Here is a 19,765-nt window from a genome sequence, read left to right as displayed (position 1 = left end):
CTCCCGGGTAAATTTGAAAATTCAAATGCTTGCTGCACATCTACAGGGCACCAGCTAATCATATTCCACAAAATTTAAAATAAGAGAGGAGTTTGAGAATTAAGAAAGTGTGACGGATGGACGGATAGTCGGACCAGGGTAACAACAGTGTACCCGAACATTCATCAGACGGTACCAATTATACTCGTCAATGAATACTAATAAACTTATACTTACATGTAATTACAGTTATATATATACATATTCTCCTATATGACCTGCTGTTGGTCACATGACCCACTTTTGCTCAAGTGATACAGTGTCTGTGTGACCCACAGTTGTTCACGTGACCCACTGTTGTTCACATGACCCACTGTTGTCCACGTGACTTACTGTTGTGATTCTGTTGGCAAGCAGAATCCGTCACCAAAGATGGATGGCCTCGTAATTATTGAGAAAAAGTTATATATTACATCAAAGAAAAGAACAGCTCGTTACTTTTCACTTTTAATTAATAAATCTAACCATCTGTAATGAAAAATATCATCGTAATGCCATGAGACGCACATGTTTGTAGACTATCACTTTACATGTGTCGTCTGCTGTCAACATCCAGTTTATTGTTGTTTACAATGTGTCACATGAAACTAAGAAAAATACAGATAAATTATCAGACAACTTAAAAACAAACAAAACAGACATGATTTGGAGCCGAAGCTGAAATAATGCAGCGAAAATAGTACAAACAGGTAAAAAAAGAAAATCACTCAAAAGAAATCATTCCCCTGTTTTGTTCAAATATATAAAATTGGAATTATCGTAAACTACCTGTCTGAACATACTCTCTACAGTTCAACACCTCTGACCACCATATTCTCCAATTCGTACAAGTTCTTCTAAATCTGCTACCTGCAGTCTTTGCAAAAAGCAAGTCTGAAACTCTCTGGAAAGTTTCCAACAATTCAGATTCTTAGTACTAAGAGATGTTGTATCATCAGCACGATTTAACAGTAGTCATCAAACACTTGTGTGTAAACAACACAGACTAGGAATACACATTTTGTCCTTATGTATTTTTATTTTCATATCCTGACACTGTCACTGCAATTCGTTATTTTAAACATTTGTTTTACCGTTACTTCATCACTGACCACTTACAGTAGTGGTTTGTACTTGACCACTGACCACTTACAGTAGTGGTTTGTACTTGACCACTGACCACTTACATTAGTGGTTTGTACTTGACCACTGACCACTTACAGTAGTGGTTTGTACTTGACCACTGACCACTTACATCAGTGGTTTGTTTTTATTGAGTTACATACACATGAGCAGAAATCTATTTTGCCAAAATAATGTTCTGTCTCAGATTTGGTAATTGTGACAAATGAGCGTATCTCCCGAATTATTCACACAATCTATGATTATCCTACTTATTGACAAGATATTGATAAAACATCATTTGTCCAAGTCAACTACTATCTCAGATTTGCTTTTTGGCAAGAGAACAAAAGGCAGTTCATCCAATTCCTCGAAAATTAGAAAAACTTGTTGTCTTTCATATATACATGTACTGTACGTGTATCTGAAACACTACCGAGGAAGGCTGGTGACACGGTCAAAATATTTCTAAAAATGCTTATGGAGTTTTATTGTGTACATGTAATGATAAGAATGTAATGATATCATTTCTAACTTAAACACTAATCATTTCAGAAATATCATTTAATTCACAAATATCCAGTGCAAAATCAAAAAAAAAAAAGAAAAAGAAATAGCCAAACCACCCGTCGGTCAGTGTGTGTGCAACGGACACCAACGGACGAGTTGTTTTCATTATAACATGTCTAATGGTAAAAGTATAATTAAGATATAAATTCTCATTTGTTTATTATTTGAAACAATACAATTCTATCACATAACAAGTAGAAATATTTTAAAATAAATATCGAATTATAAATAAAATTTTGGACTGAGAACAAATGATTGATAAATGAATAAACAGATAAATAAATAAATTCTATATCAATAATTACGCTCATTTACAAGCTGAACTAAAATATGATATATATGATGTCTTTTTTATATATTTAATGAAAGGGGAATTATACGAAATCCAAATGCAAGTTAAGATATAAACAAAAGTGTGGTCACATTATTAATCATTATTAAAATCAATTATTTGTATATTCAACATGTGTGTACATGTATATAACGATCTTATTGCACGGAAGAACAAATAGACTACAACAACTGCAAAATAAACATATGTTGTCAGTCAAGATGACGACTTATTAAATATATTGCTTATAAAAACAGAATCATCAACTCAACGAACCAGCAACACTTCACACAGACAGACAGACAGACTCACGCGTATCACTCACACACTAAACTTCTGTCAATACTACACGCCAAAAACAACTATACAATTACGTTAAACCTATAGAAATAAATAATAACAGTGTCCTAACGAGATATAGACCAACCAAATGCACACACATCCTTGTGAATGAGTTTGTAATGATGGAGCAGCAGGAGTTATGTTCCGTGGTATTTGTATAGAGGGCAGCACTGAAGTTGTGTCGTGACGGAAAGTGACGAAGACATTTTGCATTATTGTCGTCTGTTAAATAACACTGTTTGTAACATTGCTCCGAAAGACTTGGCACCATATCCGATGATGGATCTACAAACAGAGTAATAATATATTATTATACATCATATATGCGGCTTTTAACCATACATGGAGTTATTCCAGGCATAGCCAAATATCTTTTATTAGTACAACAATATCTGGAGGAGTTCCAGATCCATTCAACTGGAGCATCAAATCAGCTCTCCACAAAACCTAAAGCAGATCACCCTTCCTTCCATGAGGCTCATGAAAAGACTGCTTTCACACCTCATATACACCTTACGTCGCATTCACGTCTCTGATGACGTTTCTATGAGTGAAATATTCTTGAATGGAACGTAAAATAACAAACGAATGATGTAAAACAATGAATTCCTGAGCGTCAGTTGCCACTGAATTCTGTGCGAATTTATACGTGCAAAGTGTCGCAAAAATATCTACCCCAGTTCCCCATTAGGGAAGGGGGCGGGGTTTTAAGCTGACTAGACTATTGGCTTGTGAAGAATCTGACATTAGACTGAGCCATGAATTGCACCTCAATCCTGCAAGTTCTTTCTGATTTCGAACTCCGACTTGCGGTTATATCGAGTCATAGGCAATCATATCGCTTGTTTTCGAATTTACTATTAACAAGTAAAGGTATAAAACTCTAAAAATATAGGGTACCCAAGTTAGCAGATGTAAAAACTATAAACCAAATGGTATAAAATTCTACTCTGTATTCTTATATATTCATACATAATCAATCTACAGTGCTACCACAGCTCACCCTGTATACTTCCCAAGATATGCAGAAATGAATTCGGAAAAACGCCTATTATTTTGTGATCGACTTTTAGCTGGGCCCTGGCATTATACGACTAAACAGAATGTTTGAGCATTGCAACAAGTTATTACATAGAATGTGTAGCATTCGACATCATTTCTAAGTTGAATTTCTTCCCCTAATTCATGAATGGAAGTCCGTAATATCTCCAAGGGACTGAAAATTGTAAAACCGTCTGCACTTTCACTTTCCACGGCCATTTTAACCGGTGCCACTAACTACCCAAATCAACATCATTATCATAAATCGCCAAACACCTGTGTTAATGTGGTTTGGATAAAACTAGACATGATAAGAGATTTGTATCTTTATAAAGACTTGTTATTAACATTAATTAATGTACTATAAGGACTTGATATTGATCAAAATAGGATTTGAGTATCGAAATCGTTATGGGTCCTTTCATCCTTTTTGGATAATTAGTTGTATCGGTCAAAATGGCTGTGAAAAGTGTGAAAGTGCATCGGCTAACTTCGGTGCCCTATATTTAGAGTTCTATACCTTTACTTTTTAACAGTAAATTCGAATCCAAGCGATATAATTGCCTGTATATCGGGTGGGACATCTTTACAGATTGGGTGACGCTTTGTTACTGTCAAACATGTCTTGAAGATGGTTACCTTGACGGTTTAAAGACCGGGACTTAATATCTACAGGGAATGTTTACTCCTAGGCACCCATTTCTGGTTTATCCAGGGGTCCATGTTTGCCCAACTCTCTATTTTGTATTCCTTATAGGGGTTATGAGATTAAATTGATCACTGTTCGTTATATTCACCTTTCGTACATAGACTAGTTGATATACTTATCCCAGATTGTATTAGGAATTTATACTGAGTGTTGCATATTCAAAATTATACAACATGAAAATTCATAATTGAATCCCCATATAAATAAGAATCGTCCTTTTGTACGATGAAAAAGGACAATATTATAAAAAGAATACTGACAAGTGGTTGCAGTATTATTGAAACTTACCAATCTCTGAAGAATTTTAAAAATACTTGTCTAATCTCTCTCTCTCTCTCTCTCTCTCTCTCTCTCTCTCTCTCTCTCCAGGCGGAATTACCTACCTTTGCATATAAAACTAGGTTCCCCTGCATATGTCGATTCCGCTAGAGGCTTAAGGAACGGACACTTATGTTCTACCCCTGAGCAGAAATCCTCACAGGGCAGTAATTGTGAGTGCGATGGCTGGTGGTACACGGGAATGTGTTGTGAACACAACCAGTTCTTGTAGGCCTCCTAAAACAGAAGAAAACAGATTAAATTCTACTGGATGCCAGTTCTTGTAGGTCTCCTAAAACAGGAGAAAACAGATTAAATACTACTGGATGGCCTGTTGATCGAACTGCTGAAAATTGTAATATACCCAGAATTATCACTTCAAGAACCTTTGTACAGTACAAACAAATATCATACACAACAGCATTATCCAGGGGATGTACAGGGAAGATATGAATTTCATTTCTGAAAAATACATGAAAAATATGCCGGTGTAAAGCGTGGCAGTTGATATCCTCAAGTATTTTTCAAAAAATGAAGTTTATTTCTTATCTGTCGGAACTCCCTGCCATTAAGACCGACACGTACTATATTTATCTGTATTCATACGCTCATTGTTTACATTTGAAGCACATTCACGAGGAAATGGTTATCATTACAATTCGACAAAAGACATTAGACATGCCAATATTTCAAAGTACACTGTAGATAAGATACACTAGCGACACCACTTTGATTAAAACCAACATAATTTTCTAAGATCCTCTTTCCACCAATCAGTACAATCAAATGTAGCGGTCAGCAGGGTTCGATCTCCGGTGGCCAGTTAGCTCGGTCGGTAGAGCACCTGACTAGATATTCAGGGGGCCCGGGTTCGAATCCCGTTGCATTTTCTCCCTTCCTGTTACATTTGGTGCTGTAGACCAGCCCCTGGAACTGACAGGTGAAAAATGCCTTACAGGGGATTGATGTGTGAAGACGTTTAAGGAGGGAGGCATGCAGCGGTCCACCGGGTTCGATCGCCAGTGGCCAGTTAGCCACTAGACTAGAGATTCGGGGGCCCGGGTTCAAATCCCGGTCTGGTCCGTTGTATTTTCTCTCTTCCTGTTATACAACACAGCAACATACATTATACGGATTACGATAGCGACATTTAAAATCACGTGCAATCAATTCACCCATTTATACTAGACACATACCAAATTATGTTGGTTTTATATATATATCAAAAACGTATTTACGAAATCAATGATACGCATCATGACAAAGAAAGCCGCATTATAAAAAAGAAATAAAAGCATACAAAGTGTCTTTGACCTGAGATCAAAATTTCTCATATTTTACTGAGATCTGGATGTTTGAAAGGTTCAGACAAACATGCATGAATGGAAACATCCCATCAATGTCGTAAACGTGTGCATAGACGAAATGGGCCGAATAACGATTACATGTGGCATTAAGCGATAGAAAAACAAAACAAATTATAGAGCAATTCCAAATTCACTTGACCCCATGACTAACTAATTACTGCAGCCAAAAAGGTGATGCATTAGTCTGTTTGCATGGTGATGCAGTAGTCTGTTTACACGCACCTGTTTTGAAGCAGTCTGTCATTGTCTTATTGTTGCTGAATTGAAAGACTGTTGTGACGTACGTTGTATATACTCCGCCGTCAAATTTCGTGAATCAAAGATTCGGAGAGATCACAATGATTCAGGAACACGTGATATGTGCATAAAACAACTTAATAATACATGTATGCATCAACATTTTTGAAAATTTAGCTGACCCCACGGCCAACATCTCCTACTTACTCCATGTAATCACGTGATAACAAACGAACGCCGCAGAGAGCAGCAACTGTTGCGTTTATGACGCAGATTAAACTGTTTCGTATTTTCTGTCTTCAACGAACCACACTGACAAATGAGAGACTTTGCATAAATTACGACAAAAATCATTGCTATCTATAAGGAATATTCAGAACAGGTGGTATGCTTTTTATCAACATATAGAAGGATCTTCCGCCATTAATAATAGACTGAAACTATTATTGCCTATGATGAAAGGTGAAGATAACGAACAGTGATCAATCTCATAACTCCTATAAAGGTAAAGATAACAAACAGTGACCAATCTCATAACTCCTATAAAGGTGAAGATAACGAACAGTGATCAATCTCATAACTCCTATAAAGGTGAAGATAACGAACAGTGATCAATCTCATAACTCCTATAAAGGTGAAGATAACGAACAGTGATCAATCTCATAACTCCTATAAAGGTGAAAATAACGAACAGTGATCAATCTCATAACTCCTATAAAGGTGAAGATAACGAACAGTGATCAATCTCATAACTCCTATAAAGGTGAAGATAACGAACAGTGATCAATCTCATAACTCCTATAAAGGTGAAGATAACGAACGGTGATCAATCTCATAACTCCTATAAAGGTGAAGATAACGAACGGTGATCAATCTCATAACTCCTATAAAGGTGAAGATAACGAACAGTGATCAATCTCATAACTCCTATAAAGGTGAAGATAACGAACAGTGATCAATCTCATAACTCCTATAAAGGTGAAGATAACGAACAGTGATCAATCTCATAACTCCTATAAAGGTGAAGATAACGAACAGTGATCAATCTCATAAATCCTATAAAGGTGAAGATAACAAACAGTGATCAATCTCATAAATCCTATAAAGGTAAAGATAACAAACAGTGATCAATCTCATAACTCCTATAAGCAATACAAAATAGAGAGCTGACAAATACGGACCCCTGGACAGGTCCTAGGAGGAGTAAACATCCCCTGTCGACCGGTCACACCCGCCGTGAGCCCTACAACATTCGTTTTCACATTGCATTGTACGAGTTCTCGTGTCGGGAAATGTGTTCCGGAAATTTGATTGTTTGGGTTTCTGTTTTTATTTTCGTTCTCTGTCTTCCATGAATGTGTGTTCCCTTCACGGAACGCAATATCCCAATAAGTCTCTTTCTGCAATGTAATAATTTTGAGATTGAAATTCAAGTCATAACCAAGATTGTTTACAACGTGATATCCCTGCATAAATGCCATTTAGGAAGTTAGTATAGGCTACAAGTAAATATCACAGCATGCTTTCTCTAATCACTGGTTTGTTTCACTTTCTTCGTGTTCGCTAGTAAACGTTAATGTGTATTCGATAGGTATTGCACGTGATCAGTGGCGGTCATCTTTAGACATTCATATGGGGTTCATTAATTGGTTAATGGCGACCGGAAGCATTTACGATTGGCTGATGTTTGAGTTATAAAGGAACTGATGGACTGATCGTGACGGTTAGCAATAAATAACTAGAGTACGAGTTGCTAGGATAACGGATTGCCTTACAGCAAATACAAGATATTAGATGCTAGAAATTATAGTAAATCCATCACATGTACACGTTTGTGTGACTGCAGCAGTTACAGAACTTTCCAATAAGGATATTAATTTGCATATATGGGAACATAACACTGTTGTTCAGGTAATTATTTTCTTTTTAGGTGCGGGGGATCCAAGACGTACAAATAAAATCTACATCACTTTTATGTTTTTATTCATCTGTTGCATATTCATTAACCTCAATATCAGTCATAACAATCCCAGAAGTCCCCCTTCGGATTCGGGGGTTTTTATGCGAGGGAGGTGCTGCTATTTTTTAATAGGTAAATTGCGTGTCAGCTTTCTGATTATACCAGCTGTATGAGAGTAAGATATCTGTTGAATGTTGTACTGTATTACTGAAGGGATGGTTAGGCCGGAAACCAGATTTCAAGCACCTGCTCGAGTTCTCGAGGTAAACAAACGTGCGTGTCTTTCTGGATGATTAAGTGGGGTTTTTTGCTACATAAATGTTGAGAATGAAATGTTCTACAACTTGTGGATATAATTTTCCCCGAGAAGTTCATTTTTACAATGTAACGTGTACTTACAATTGCGCAATTTTAGTCAGAATAGAGAGCAGAAAGTAATCTTGGAGCCACGCTTTCTGATCTCCGTCAGTTTGTCCCGCCCTCTAAAAATCCTTACTCAGATCAAGAGGTCGCAAACATGGTTTAGCCTACATGCACGTGTAGATGCGCAATAATTTTAATTTCGGAAATTCGGTCTTAAATGCAGAAATCGACCGATATTTTCTGACGAGTAACCAAGTTAGATTTGAAGGCAAGTTCAATCCCAATTACATCTCGCAGATTAATGAATAATTAAAATTACACCGGTTCTGATGCTTGACATCAAACGTGCTTGAGGAACTGTTACTGACTTACATTTGCAGATGAGTAAAACAGTTCATTATTTATACTTGTGGCTGTTCTATTCCTAACTATATCAAAATGTATTGTACAGCGAAAATAAAAACTTGCATGGGCGATACCTTTGCGGATACTTTCAATCAGAATTGCTTAAGATATTACCATGAGGAATGACCAACTGTTTTGGTTGGTTGTATATTGTTTAATGTCCCTCTCGAGAATTTTTCATCCATATGGGGACGTCACCACTGTCGGTGAAGGGCTACAAAATTTAGGCCTATGCTCGGCGCTTACGGCCTTTCAGCAGGAAGGGACCTTTACATGTACCGTGCCACACCTGCTGTGACCCGGTCCTCGGTCTTTGCGGTCTCATCCAAAGGACCGCCACATTTAATCGCACCTTACAACAAACAAGGGGTACTGAGGACCTATTCTAACCCGGATCTTCACGGGATCAAATGTTTTGAATCAAGTGCATGTATCTATGTATACTAAATGATATTTACATAGACGATACATGTATTGAAAAAAAAAATTACGTGGGGTAATTGTCCTAGTGTACAATCAATCTAGCCTTCATAAAGGACTAGGTACACTAACGGTATCATTTTACTCATTTCATATAGTAATTCCTAACTTTTTAAAGCGGTTGCGGTAGTTCAGTGGTTGAGCTTTCGCCTCGTAATCAGGAGGTCGTGAGTTCGAGTCCCGTTCATGCCATGACCGCGTCAAACCTAAGACGTGGTTGCTCTTTCGCCAAACTCTCGGCATTTAGAAGTGAGAAACACGGGTCTTTTGGATATGACCATAAAAACGGAGGTCCCGTGTCTCGTTAAAGAACCTTCACTGCTATGTCCGTAAGCGCTAAGCGTAGGTCTAAATTCGTGGTACTTTACCTACAACTTGTGACGTCTCAATATGAGTGAAAAATTCTCGACGGGACGTTAAACAAACCACCAACCAAACTACTTAAAGTTGACATGAATTGATTTCTATACTGGCACATTCTAAAGAAAGTTCAGGTTTATCATTATTTGTTTGTTGTCGTCATTGGAACTCCTCTAACATTTCAAGTTGACGAGATACATGTAGCATACCAATGTTGTTGCATATGATTGGATATATATTGTAGATTTGCAATAAACCTATTAGAATTTCGATTTTGATCCAGGGGGGTCCAACTACAGGCGAAAAAGGGACGAATTCCTGTCATTGACACTTCGTGTGTTTCTGACTCCAACATGTTTGAGGAGCAATACGGGTTGGAATGCTGGAATAACCCATCTTTACGGATCAATAACCAAATAGGATTTTTTAAGGCAGGTTAAATTCCAAGTAACTGTATGTGTTAGAATAATGAAACAAGGGTCATTATTATCTGTAATCACGCAGAAGATGAGACGTGTTAGAGATACATGCTAGAATTAACCTATAGATAGTATATATTTTCTAGACGAGTGATCCAGTTAAATATTTGCAAGAAGGTTCAACACTTAGAGACCATATGTTCTACAGTAATGACGCTTACATGCATAATACCCGCAAGGCTACATTCAATCAAATTGTAGAAATTGACAAATAACTTCTGGATATTTAACCACGTTAAAGTTTGAGGAGCAGATTTATTATCTAGTATCGTTATAGGTACATGTATGAAACCTGCGTGGATGACACCGGTTGCCCGGTGGTTTGAGTTCACTTCGTAACCGGGAGGTTGCTACAATTTGTTTCCGAATCCTGTGTGCATGCTTATTTATTGCGTATATATATGTTGACTTATTCAAATTAAATAAAGTTTAAACTAACCGGGAGGTCGTCACTTCGAGACACTCTCGTGCCGCTCGACATTCAGAAGTGAGAGTCGCAAGACTCTGGTGAGGCCTTGACAACCGAGGTCCCGTGACGCGGTAGATAAAAAATCCTCATTCCTGAGACCACGAGCACCTTACATAGGTTTAAATCTATGGCATTACACCTACGAATGACACTTTACCAACAGCTGGTGACGTCTCAATACTTGAAGGGACAGAAAACAAACAAACAAAACCAAAAAAGTTATAACCTGGCTTGCTTCAGATGTAATTGACCAATAATCTTTTTTTCAAAAGAGATACTGTGAATTTCTTGGGACATGTGCAATTGTGATTCTATTAACTGTACACGCTACAATGAAGCCTCATTGATAAGACTGTTTACATGTAAATTGCTTACAACCGTAATGACGTCATGTGTGATAACAGCCTTTAAGCAATCATTACAGATAGTGGTAAACATCATGGATTTCCCTCCATTTTCTTTACATTCATTACAGATAGTGGTAAAGAACATCATGGATTTCCCTCCATTTTCTTTACATTCATTACAGATAGTGGTAAACATCATGGATTTCCCTCCATTTTCTTTACATTCATTACAGATAGTGGTAAAGAACATCATGGATTTCCCTCCATTTTCTTTACATTCATTACAGATAGTGGTAAACATCATGGATTTCCCTCCATTTTCTTTCAACAAGCTATTTTCTAAATCTTTTCAGCTTCAGATTATGCGAGCAGAACCTTCTCCTGTCATTAAGTTTGGCGACAAACATCCGATTGATGGTAGTACTATCTAATGACAACACATTCTGTCTTTTGAACATAGATGGATCGTTAGTGCATCTCAAAACCTTGCATGCACTTTGTTTATTTTCATGAAGTGAACCTAATAATGAATGATTGATTGTGCATGTGTATCTTGTTTAACGTCCCTCTCGAGAATTTTTCACCCATATGGAGACGTCACCAAGACCGGTGAAGGACTTCAAAGAACATGACCCACGAACCATGAAAAATGGCCTAGCCTGGGATATTGATAATTTCCGTATATAATAATCTTCTGGATATAGGCTTTCTAGAAATGTTTTTCTTTTTTTCATATATTCTATACTTTTTTGTTAATATGACGTTGAATATTGTGGTATTTAATGTTAAAAAATTAACATTTCGGGATACACGTCACAACAATAAACCTGCAATGACCATGTACAATGTACATGAACCTATAAATCTCTGAATATATCAAGTTATATGCACTCAAATAGCTAGAATGGCTAATTCAATGATCATAATAAGCATTTTTGACCAAATATGGGAAATAGAAATAAGAAATATTTTGGAAATGATGTTCAAAGCCGTGATTGTTCAACTTTACTTTTAAATTATTTTTACTTGAATTTTGAAATACTGAAATAAGAATAAATATAGTATGTAGTCTATTTACATGGTGAAAGAAGTGAATCATTGGAACAATTCTGTTTCATATCATATTCCATGGTTTTTGGATTTTGTTTTGTTTTTTTGGTTGTTTTTTGTTTTGTTTTTTTGTATTAAAACGACCGAGTATCGATATCAATGGTAACGAAATAAGTTGACACCGCGTCTCGTCAAAACATGTTCAATTCGAATTTACTCGGAATTACACGGTCAACGAGCATTTGCTGTGAAACCTGATTAAAGGAAAATTACTGTAGACACCTAATAGTAAGTATCAAATGATCTTTTTTGTTACATGTACATGTAGATTTCATAGCGTGAATAATAACAACACAACACCGATATAGGGGATCAGAGTCAGTATATTATTGACTCTGAAAATACGATTTGAGAAATGATACTGTATAAATTTTACTGTATTTATCTTGATCAATAATTGCATATTCCTATACGTATTAATCATGTAAAGATACTGAGGTCTTTTAACCAACAATTTTAAATGCTTGTGCCAGGGCCGTAAATTACATGGAGGCGGAGGAGGCAGCTGCCTCCTCCAACTTTTGAGCCAAAAAAAATTAAAATTTAAAGTTCATATAGAATTTATGTTGTTTCCAATAACTAAGAACATGATACCTCCCTTAAAAAGCATTCCAAATCTTTCTTTTAGAATGAGGTAGTCAAGTAACATCTTAGAAGGCCCTAGAATCAAGGATTTTGCACGAAACGTGTTCAGTGTGCACAAAATGTGCTCAACGTCTGGGGGCCTGGGGCCCCAGACCCCCTCCTAATTTCCTGCCTCCTCCAAATTGAAGGTTAATTTACGGCCCTGCAGTGTGCAATACATTATTGACTGACAGAACGTAATTCATGAGCTGTGATCTAAAAATCTTCCAGACATTAATATAGATTTGAATAGAATTACATCTAGATACATATTTGAAATGGAATATATCCTAAGGCACTGTAGTTTTAAATTGTTTGGATTATATTGCATTTACATGTAATTTATACATGCTTGTAAATGCCACAGAATGAGAAATAATCTAAATTGGCCTATTTTCATAATGTTCCCAAAATAGAAGTATCATGTAGATCTATACAGGAAATAACATTTACAAATCATGTTTGTTGTTTGTTATTTGCCAGTTAAAAGTATCATAATGATAATACTAGTAGTTCATGATAAGTAATTATTATGCTAAAATCAAATACCCTTTTTATTGTCAACAAATACATCACTGGTAGAAAGGTTATAAAGCTTTTATCTAGCACAAGTTTCCATATTCTACAGGTTTACATATGTCAGCAAGTCCTCAAAAGCAGCTTTAGGGGTTCCCAGGAGATTCTGATGCTCACTGTTAGACTTTCACTGTTGTCAAAATCCAACCTTATTTTCTCTTTTCTCAAAATTTCAGCTCTCAAAAACTTGTTTGATTAATTATGTCACTCCTGTTTTGTTGAACATGGTGTTGTCAGCAATAGGTTCAAGTTCTTCTATGTCTTGTTGTAGGTGATTTGTACAGAAGCGAATGATGGCCTCTTTTGAAATTAAGATTTCATGCCTTACTCCTACTGGGACTACAACTAACTTTGGACCTGGTCACTCGCAGATACAGCATGAAGTGTGCCCTCTTGATGTACATGGGGATGGGAGTGATACAGAAGGGGGACTAATTGGAAGAACTGCTACTGCTGGTGGTGGTGCTGGACTGTCTTGAATCTGTTGCCTAACCGACTTGATATTCTTCTGTTTAATATGGGAGCAACACACACACTCTGGCATATATTGCACAGAAAATCATGATCAGATGGTGCCCTCCCTATCAGAGTGGTGATCACTGTCCTATATTTCTTTGAAATCCTGGATCTGTGTTTTGGTTTTACTCTCCATGGACAGTTGAAACAGAGAAAGAATTAGGGACCACTCCTTGGCATATCTGAAATATTTATGTCATATACATGTAATTAAAATATACAATTTGGGTTGGATGAAAATCTTATCTTCATGTTAAAACCCATTAGCCTAGGTTATTTTTCCTAAAATCTAATTATAAATCAATTAACTTGTTAATTAATGCTTGGTGAATCAATTAATAAATTGTATTCAAAAACTTGAAATTATTTTTTTTCCACTAATAAACTGAAAATGTGTATCTTCAAATGTTTTGTTGATTAATGTCAGTGTGAAATATAGAGGGGGTATGGGGTTTACAACAATGTATATTACATGGTTAATTTATTTCTATTATGTAGTCCATGTAAATTTCTGTGGAAACGAGGAAGTTATTTATATTCGGTCTTTCCTATCCCGGGGTAGGAAAGACCGAATATAAATAACCCCCTCGTTTCCACGGAAATTAAGTCCATGAGAGCCTGAAATCTCCCAACCTGGGTCTGTTTAATGGACCCTTCCAAAGTCCTTTTTTAAGGAAAAAGTAAACCATTTTCCTAATCCAAAAAGAAAACTGGTGCAAAAACCATGCACATCTCCATACATGAAATAATATAAATAATAGAAAAATTATCAGTAGTATTGTAATACATTTTCGGGGGGGGGGGGGGGGTGGGTGGGTGGGGTTTGGGGGTTTGCCGTTTCACCTTTATAGATTGGGTTTTTTTCCTAACATTTAAAACATATCTTTTCAATATCAATTTTGTCTATAGCACAAAATCAAAAATTCTAAAATCAATGAAAGCGTTTGATTTTCGTGTGTATATATAAAACAAAACGAAAGAAGAAAAAAAATAGGATCCTCCACTAGTAAACTATGTTTTCCATTTAGAGTTATTGCCCTTCAAATGAAAAAAGTAAATATAATTAAATGAATACTTTACATTTCAACACAAGTTATGTCAAATATTATTTAACAAGATATATTTTGATATGTATTTAAATTGACCTACTTCATTAAAAACAAACTTTCTTTGTGTTTTTGTAGGTTTCTTTCCACGTATATACAAGGGACTTATGAATTTACGAACTTAAATAGTTGAAGTTGAAAACAAAACAATAATTGTTTCCTCTCCGTTCGATGTATGAAAATTGTGTGTTCAAATTCTCAAGTACAAATGTAAAATAGATAGAGCTCACAGCCGTGTTTGACATTGCCGTAATATTCGGACATTTGTTAATGTAACACGTTGCTACAACTTTACAGTTACGATTGAGAGACTTCATATTTTATAAGAAACTTTGAACTGTAGCCTATAATAATTAAACGTACAAAATTTATAAAAGTTGTGAGAACCAATGGACAAATTCATACGATAGATCATACTGTCTGAATATATATCGCACATCTCCATGCGTAATATATGTGTACATGCTGGGCCTGTGTAATTGAAATATTTCGTTAAAATGATAATGTCCTACGGCACCGATTGTGGTGAGGGCCTGTCCCGAGACACAGTTAGATTATTCTAACTAGGGTATTCCGTATGGCCGTATAAGTTTGTACTGTACGTTTGATTCGAACATTCATTCTGTTTCGAACAATATCATTTTTAAAGTAACAAAAGGTAGGGAAATCGGTACTTTTAAAGCCATCGGAACGGACTTCGGAATCAAACATACACGATAGGTGTAACCCCCCCCCGCGCGCCGTACCTTTTTACCATAGGCCATGACTCTCATATTTACTCGTTTAGATATTGATTTTTTATTTTAAAAAATATATAACAACATAAAAACTCACCTCTTTGCTGTTTCTTTTTGAGTCGTATCAACTTCGTTAGATGTATGTATTGACGTCCTTGGAATCTGACGTTTCCAGACGACACTTTTGTTATTATTATTTTTTTTTCGACATGGCCGCATTGCTTACGAGTTAATTTTTTTGATGGAAAGTGTTAATCTAACTTTGCATTTTAATTTTAGTTTACAAAATTGAGTCGTGAGTAATGCGGCCCATGTGAATTTATAGACTGAAGTTGGCAAATTTATGCGATTTTCCCGGAAAACGTGAAACTGCGGTAGGTTTGAGTGCTTTAAACATCCGGTGTGAGGAAACGATTGCGCAATACAACTTAGCTCATGTTATGGATAAAAAATATAATCTTAGATTTATTCTAAAGTGTTCTTTAATTTTTCCAAATTTGGTAGGCCAAAAATGGCATATTGTGGGTCATGTTCTTTATACCTTTACTTGGCGCTTACGGTCATTAAGTAGTGAGGGTTTTTTTTAGCGTGCCATACCTACTGTGACACGTGACATCCGATTTTAAGGTCATCTCTGAGGACCCGTGACATTCACACCTGATGCCGAGCGTTTGGCGATGGAACTGTCACTACCTGTTTTAACGACTTAGGTAATAATGACACATCATGTTTAAATAGTATAAATGTGTAGTGTAATGTATAAATAGTATTAATGTTTAAATAGTATAAATGTGTAGTGTAATGTTTAAATAGTGTTAATGTTTAAATGGTATAAATGTGTAGTGTAATGTTTAAATAGTGTTAATGTTTAAATGGTATAAATGTGTAGTGTAATGTTTAAATGGTATAATGTGTAGTGTAATGTTTAAATAGTGTTTAAATAGTATAAATGTGTAGTGTAATGTTTAAATAGTATTAATGTTTAAATGGTATAAATGTATAGTGTAATGTTTACATATTGTTAATGTTTAAATAGTGTTAATGTTTAAATAGTATAAATGTGTAGTGCAATGTTTAAATAGTGTTAATGTTTAAATAGTATAAATGTGTAATGTAATGTTTAAATAGTGTTAATGTTTAAATTGTATAAATGTGTAGTGTAATGTTTAAATAGTGTTAATGTTTAAATAGTATAAATGTGTAGTGTAATGTTTAAATAGTGTTAATGTTTAAATTGTATAAATGTGTAGTGTAATGTTTAAATAGTGTTAATGTTTAAATAGTATAAATGTGTAGTGTAATGTTTAAATAGTGTTAATGTTTAAATGGTATAAATGTGTAGTGTAATGTTTAATTGGTATAATGTGTAGTGTAATGTTTAAATAGTGTTAATGTTTAAATGATATAAATGTGTAGTGTAATGTTTAAATAGTGTTAATGTTTAAATGATATAAATGTGTAGTGTAATGTTTAAATGGTATAATGTGTTGTGTAGTGTATAAATAGTGTTAATGTTTAAATGGTATAAATGTGTAGTGTAGTGTTTAAATAGTGTTAATGTTTAAATGATATAAATGTGTAGTGTAATGTTTAAATAGTGTTAATGTTTAAATGGTATAAATGTGTAGTGTAATGTTTAAATAGTGTTAATGTTTAAATGATATAAATGTGTAGTGTAATGTTTAAATAGTGTTAATGTTTAAATGGTATAAATGTGTAGTGTAATGTTTAAATAGTGTTAATGTTTAAATGATATAAATGTGTAGTGTAATGTTTAAATAGTGTTAATGTTTAAATGGTATAAATGTGTAGTGTAATGTTTAAATAGTGTTAATGTTTAAATGGTATAAATGTGTAGTGTAGTGTATAAATAGTGTTACAAATGTAAACAGTGTAAAAGTACAGATAATGAGCATGTGTAAATGTATTACACTCAAAATGTTAATATTTTTTTATTAATAGCTCATTACATGTACATCAGGAAAACTCGCAACATATTTTTCGTGCAAAGAAAACTTTACTATGGATAGGTATATATATTTAGAATCCCTAGAATTAAGAAAAACTCTATGTAGATTTCGAATTAGTGCACATGACCTTTGAATTGAAAGAGGAAGATATGAATCTATAAAAACCAATTCTGGCCAGAAGATTTCTTTAGAAAGAAACAAAAGAAAATTGTGAAATATGTAACCTTAATAGCGTAGAAGATGAATTTCATTTCCTCACTGATTTTCCATTCTATGTTGAAGAGAGAAATATTCTTAATGGTATATACAAGCTCAAGAATTTTTTATTATCTATTTAACAAATAAGGACAAATTACTTGGTTGATGATTAATGACGACAAACCAGTAATTGTCAAATTGAGTGAATATTTAGTTAAAACTTTCAGAAAAAGAAGTGATGCTTTAAAACTGCAAAAATCATTATAGTTTATTATTCATATGCTGATATAATACTGATACTGTCCATTTACTTGTGTATACACCTGATTAGCAATTCATATATGTATGTACTGGTTTCCCCAACATGCTGCATCCACATGCAGTTTGCAGTCTATGTAACCTGTAGTTAATGTTGTAAACTTTCTTTCTTTTTTGAAATTTCCTTCCTTATAAGCTGTCTTGCTGTTATGCCCTCTGGGCCCAAAATTGGAATAAAACTTATCTTATCTTTTATCGGTAAGGACATATATAATTAATTTTAAGTATGTATTAAAACAGGATTATAAACATGCAGGTTGAAGTTAGGCACACCATTTGGAAACAAAACACAAGGGGCGGGGGGGGGGGGGGGGGGTGTCTCGTACGGGATCTCGTGTCATCGATATAAGAATCAGGAACACAAAAGCAATCAAAGCCCTTCCAGTAAAGTATAAACTTCCTTTCTCTGACCTTGACATCCAAAGTTTGATAATTAAAAAAATGAATAAGAAATGTATTTAGATTTTGTACCGAAAAGTATCATTCGATAATCTTCTACTCATGTAGTGACGTCACCAGCTGTAGATGAAGAGCCACAAACTTTGACCTGTTCAGCCTGTGTGGCAGTGAGGGTTCTTTATTGTACCAACGTCGACCTTTACATAGAACTTCTGAATATGATCATGTCCGAAAATATTCTCACTTCAAATGCTGGGCGTTTGAAACTGTCAATAGTGTTAGGTTTGATGAGCTGTTGGGATCGAGAATGGAACCTGAGAACTTCCGGTTGTGAAGTAAACGCCCTCACCACTAGGAGTGAATAAGATAACGAAACCTTTATATTGATAAAAATGCGCATACAATGATTTCATTTCATGTCTTCAGCAATAAAGAATAATGACTGATTGACTAGAACAGCCAGGATTTCGTCGATGGTCAGCTATAAAATATGCAAGGCGGAAATGGTATAATTTTTATTTTTTTTCAAAACCCCTTTATCGTTGTTTTAAATCACAAAGTATAGAATGGAAATTGCTGCAGGTATAAAAATATCTCTAAGCTATATGTTTTGCAAAATTATTATTAATCAATGTAAGTCATATTTTCAAGAGTAATTAACTGCTTCGGGCTGAAGGATATACACGTTTCACGATTTAATTACCACTCGGATCAAAACCATGCTGTGTATTTATGCAATATTTGCTTCCAGAAGAATAGAGATTTTTCTGTCAGTATTTCAAGAACTGTGACAACCAATCATCAGAATAGCACACACGCTTTTATTTCACACAGATGCGGTCGATGATTGGCGAGGAACAAGGGGATGTCAAACGACTAGCCCAAGTCCTCACAGAATGCATAATGCAAGAATTTAATTTACGAAACATTTCATCGCAAGACTGCTACGAAATCAATGAAGAACATTAGGCAAGTTGTATGGCATTGGCTGCCGTGTTCGGCTCTGTGATCGCTTCAATCCAGAAGCATATGAAAAACATTGACCTAGCGCAGAGTCGAGTAACACTCCCCCCATATTTACATAAAGAGTAGACAAAGTCACATCCGTGGCCAGGTTTTATCAGAGGCCGGGAAATCTGAAGTTTAATTCGACTTCCCTTCGATCTGTGGCTTATTTTACATTCATACAATGCGATGAACGACAACCTCTAGGGGATTCCGAATGTTTTTTGACAGTTTTCATATTGATCAATATACAAAAAAAAAGTTCATACCACTCTGTTGTACATTACA

General features: G+C 35.2%; 1 protein-coding gene and 1 long non-coding RNA gene across 2 annotated transcripts in view; one reads left to right on the top strand and one right to left on the bottom strand.

Annotated features, from left to right (window-relative positions):
* Window positions 1–473: 473 nt before the first annotated feature.
* LOC125658679 (NALCN channel auxiliary factor 2-like) overlaps window positions 474–19,765 on the bottom strand; it is a 49,728-nt gene continuing 30,436 nt past the window's right edge. Inside the window, exons 2-3 of the mRNA XM_048890015.2 lie at window positions 4,517–4,688; window positions 474–2,668 (exon numbers count right to left, since the gene is read on the bottom strand). Coding sequence (XP_048745972.1) covers window positions 2,412–2,668; window positions 4,517–4,688 — 429 coding nt within the window. The 3' untranslated portion in view covers window positions 474–2,411. The remainder of the gene's footprint in view (window positions 2,669–4,516; window positions 4,689–19,765) is intronic.
* LOC125667058 (uncharacterized) lies at window positions 11,228–14,150 on the top strand. The gene is made up of 2 exons (XR_008798887.1): window positions 11,228–12,256; window positions 13,500–14,150. It is a non-coding gene; the product is annotated as an uncharacterized LOC125667058 (long non-coding RNA).

Source organism: Ostrea edulis, chromosome 9 (assembly GCF_947568905.1).
Source record: "Ostrea edulis chromosome 9, xbOstEdul1.1, whole genome shotgun sequence".
Classification (NCBI taxonomy): domain Eukaryota; kingdom Metazoa; phylum Mollusca; class Bivalvia; order Ostreida; family Ostreidae; genus Ostrea; species Ostrea edulis.
The sequence above is the reverse complement of the archived record's forward strand: the minus strand, read 5'-3'. Positions and strand labels throughout refer to the sequence as shown.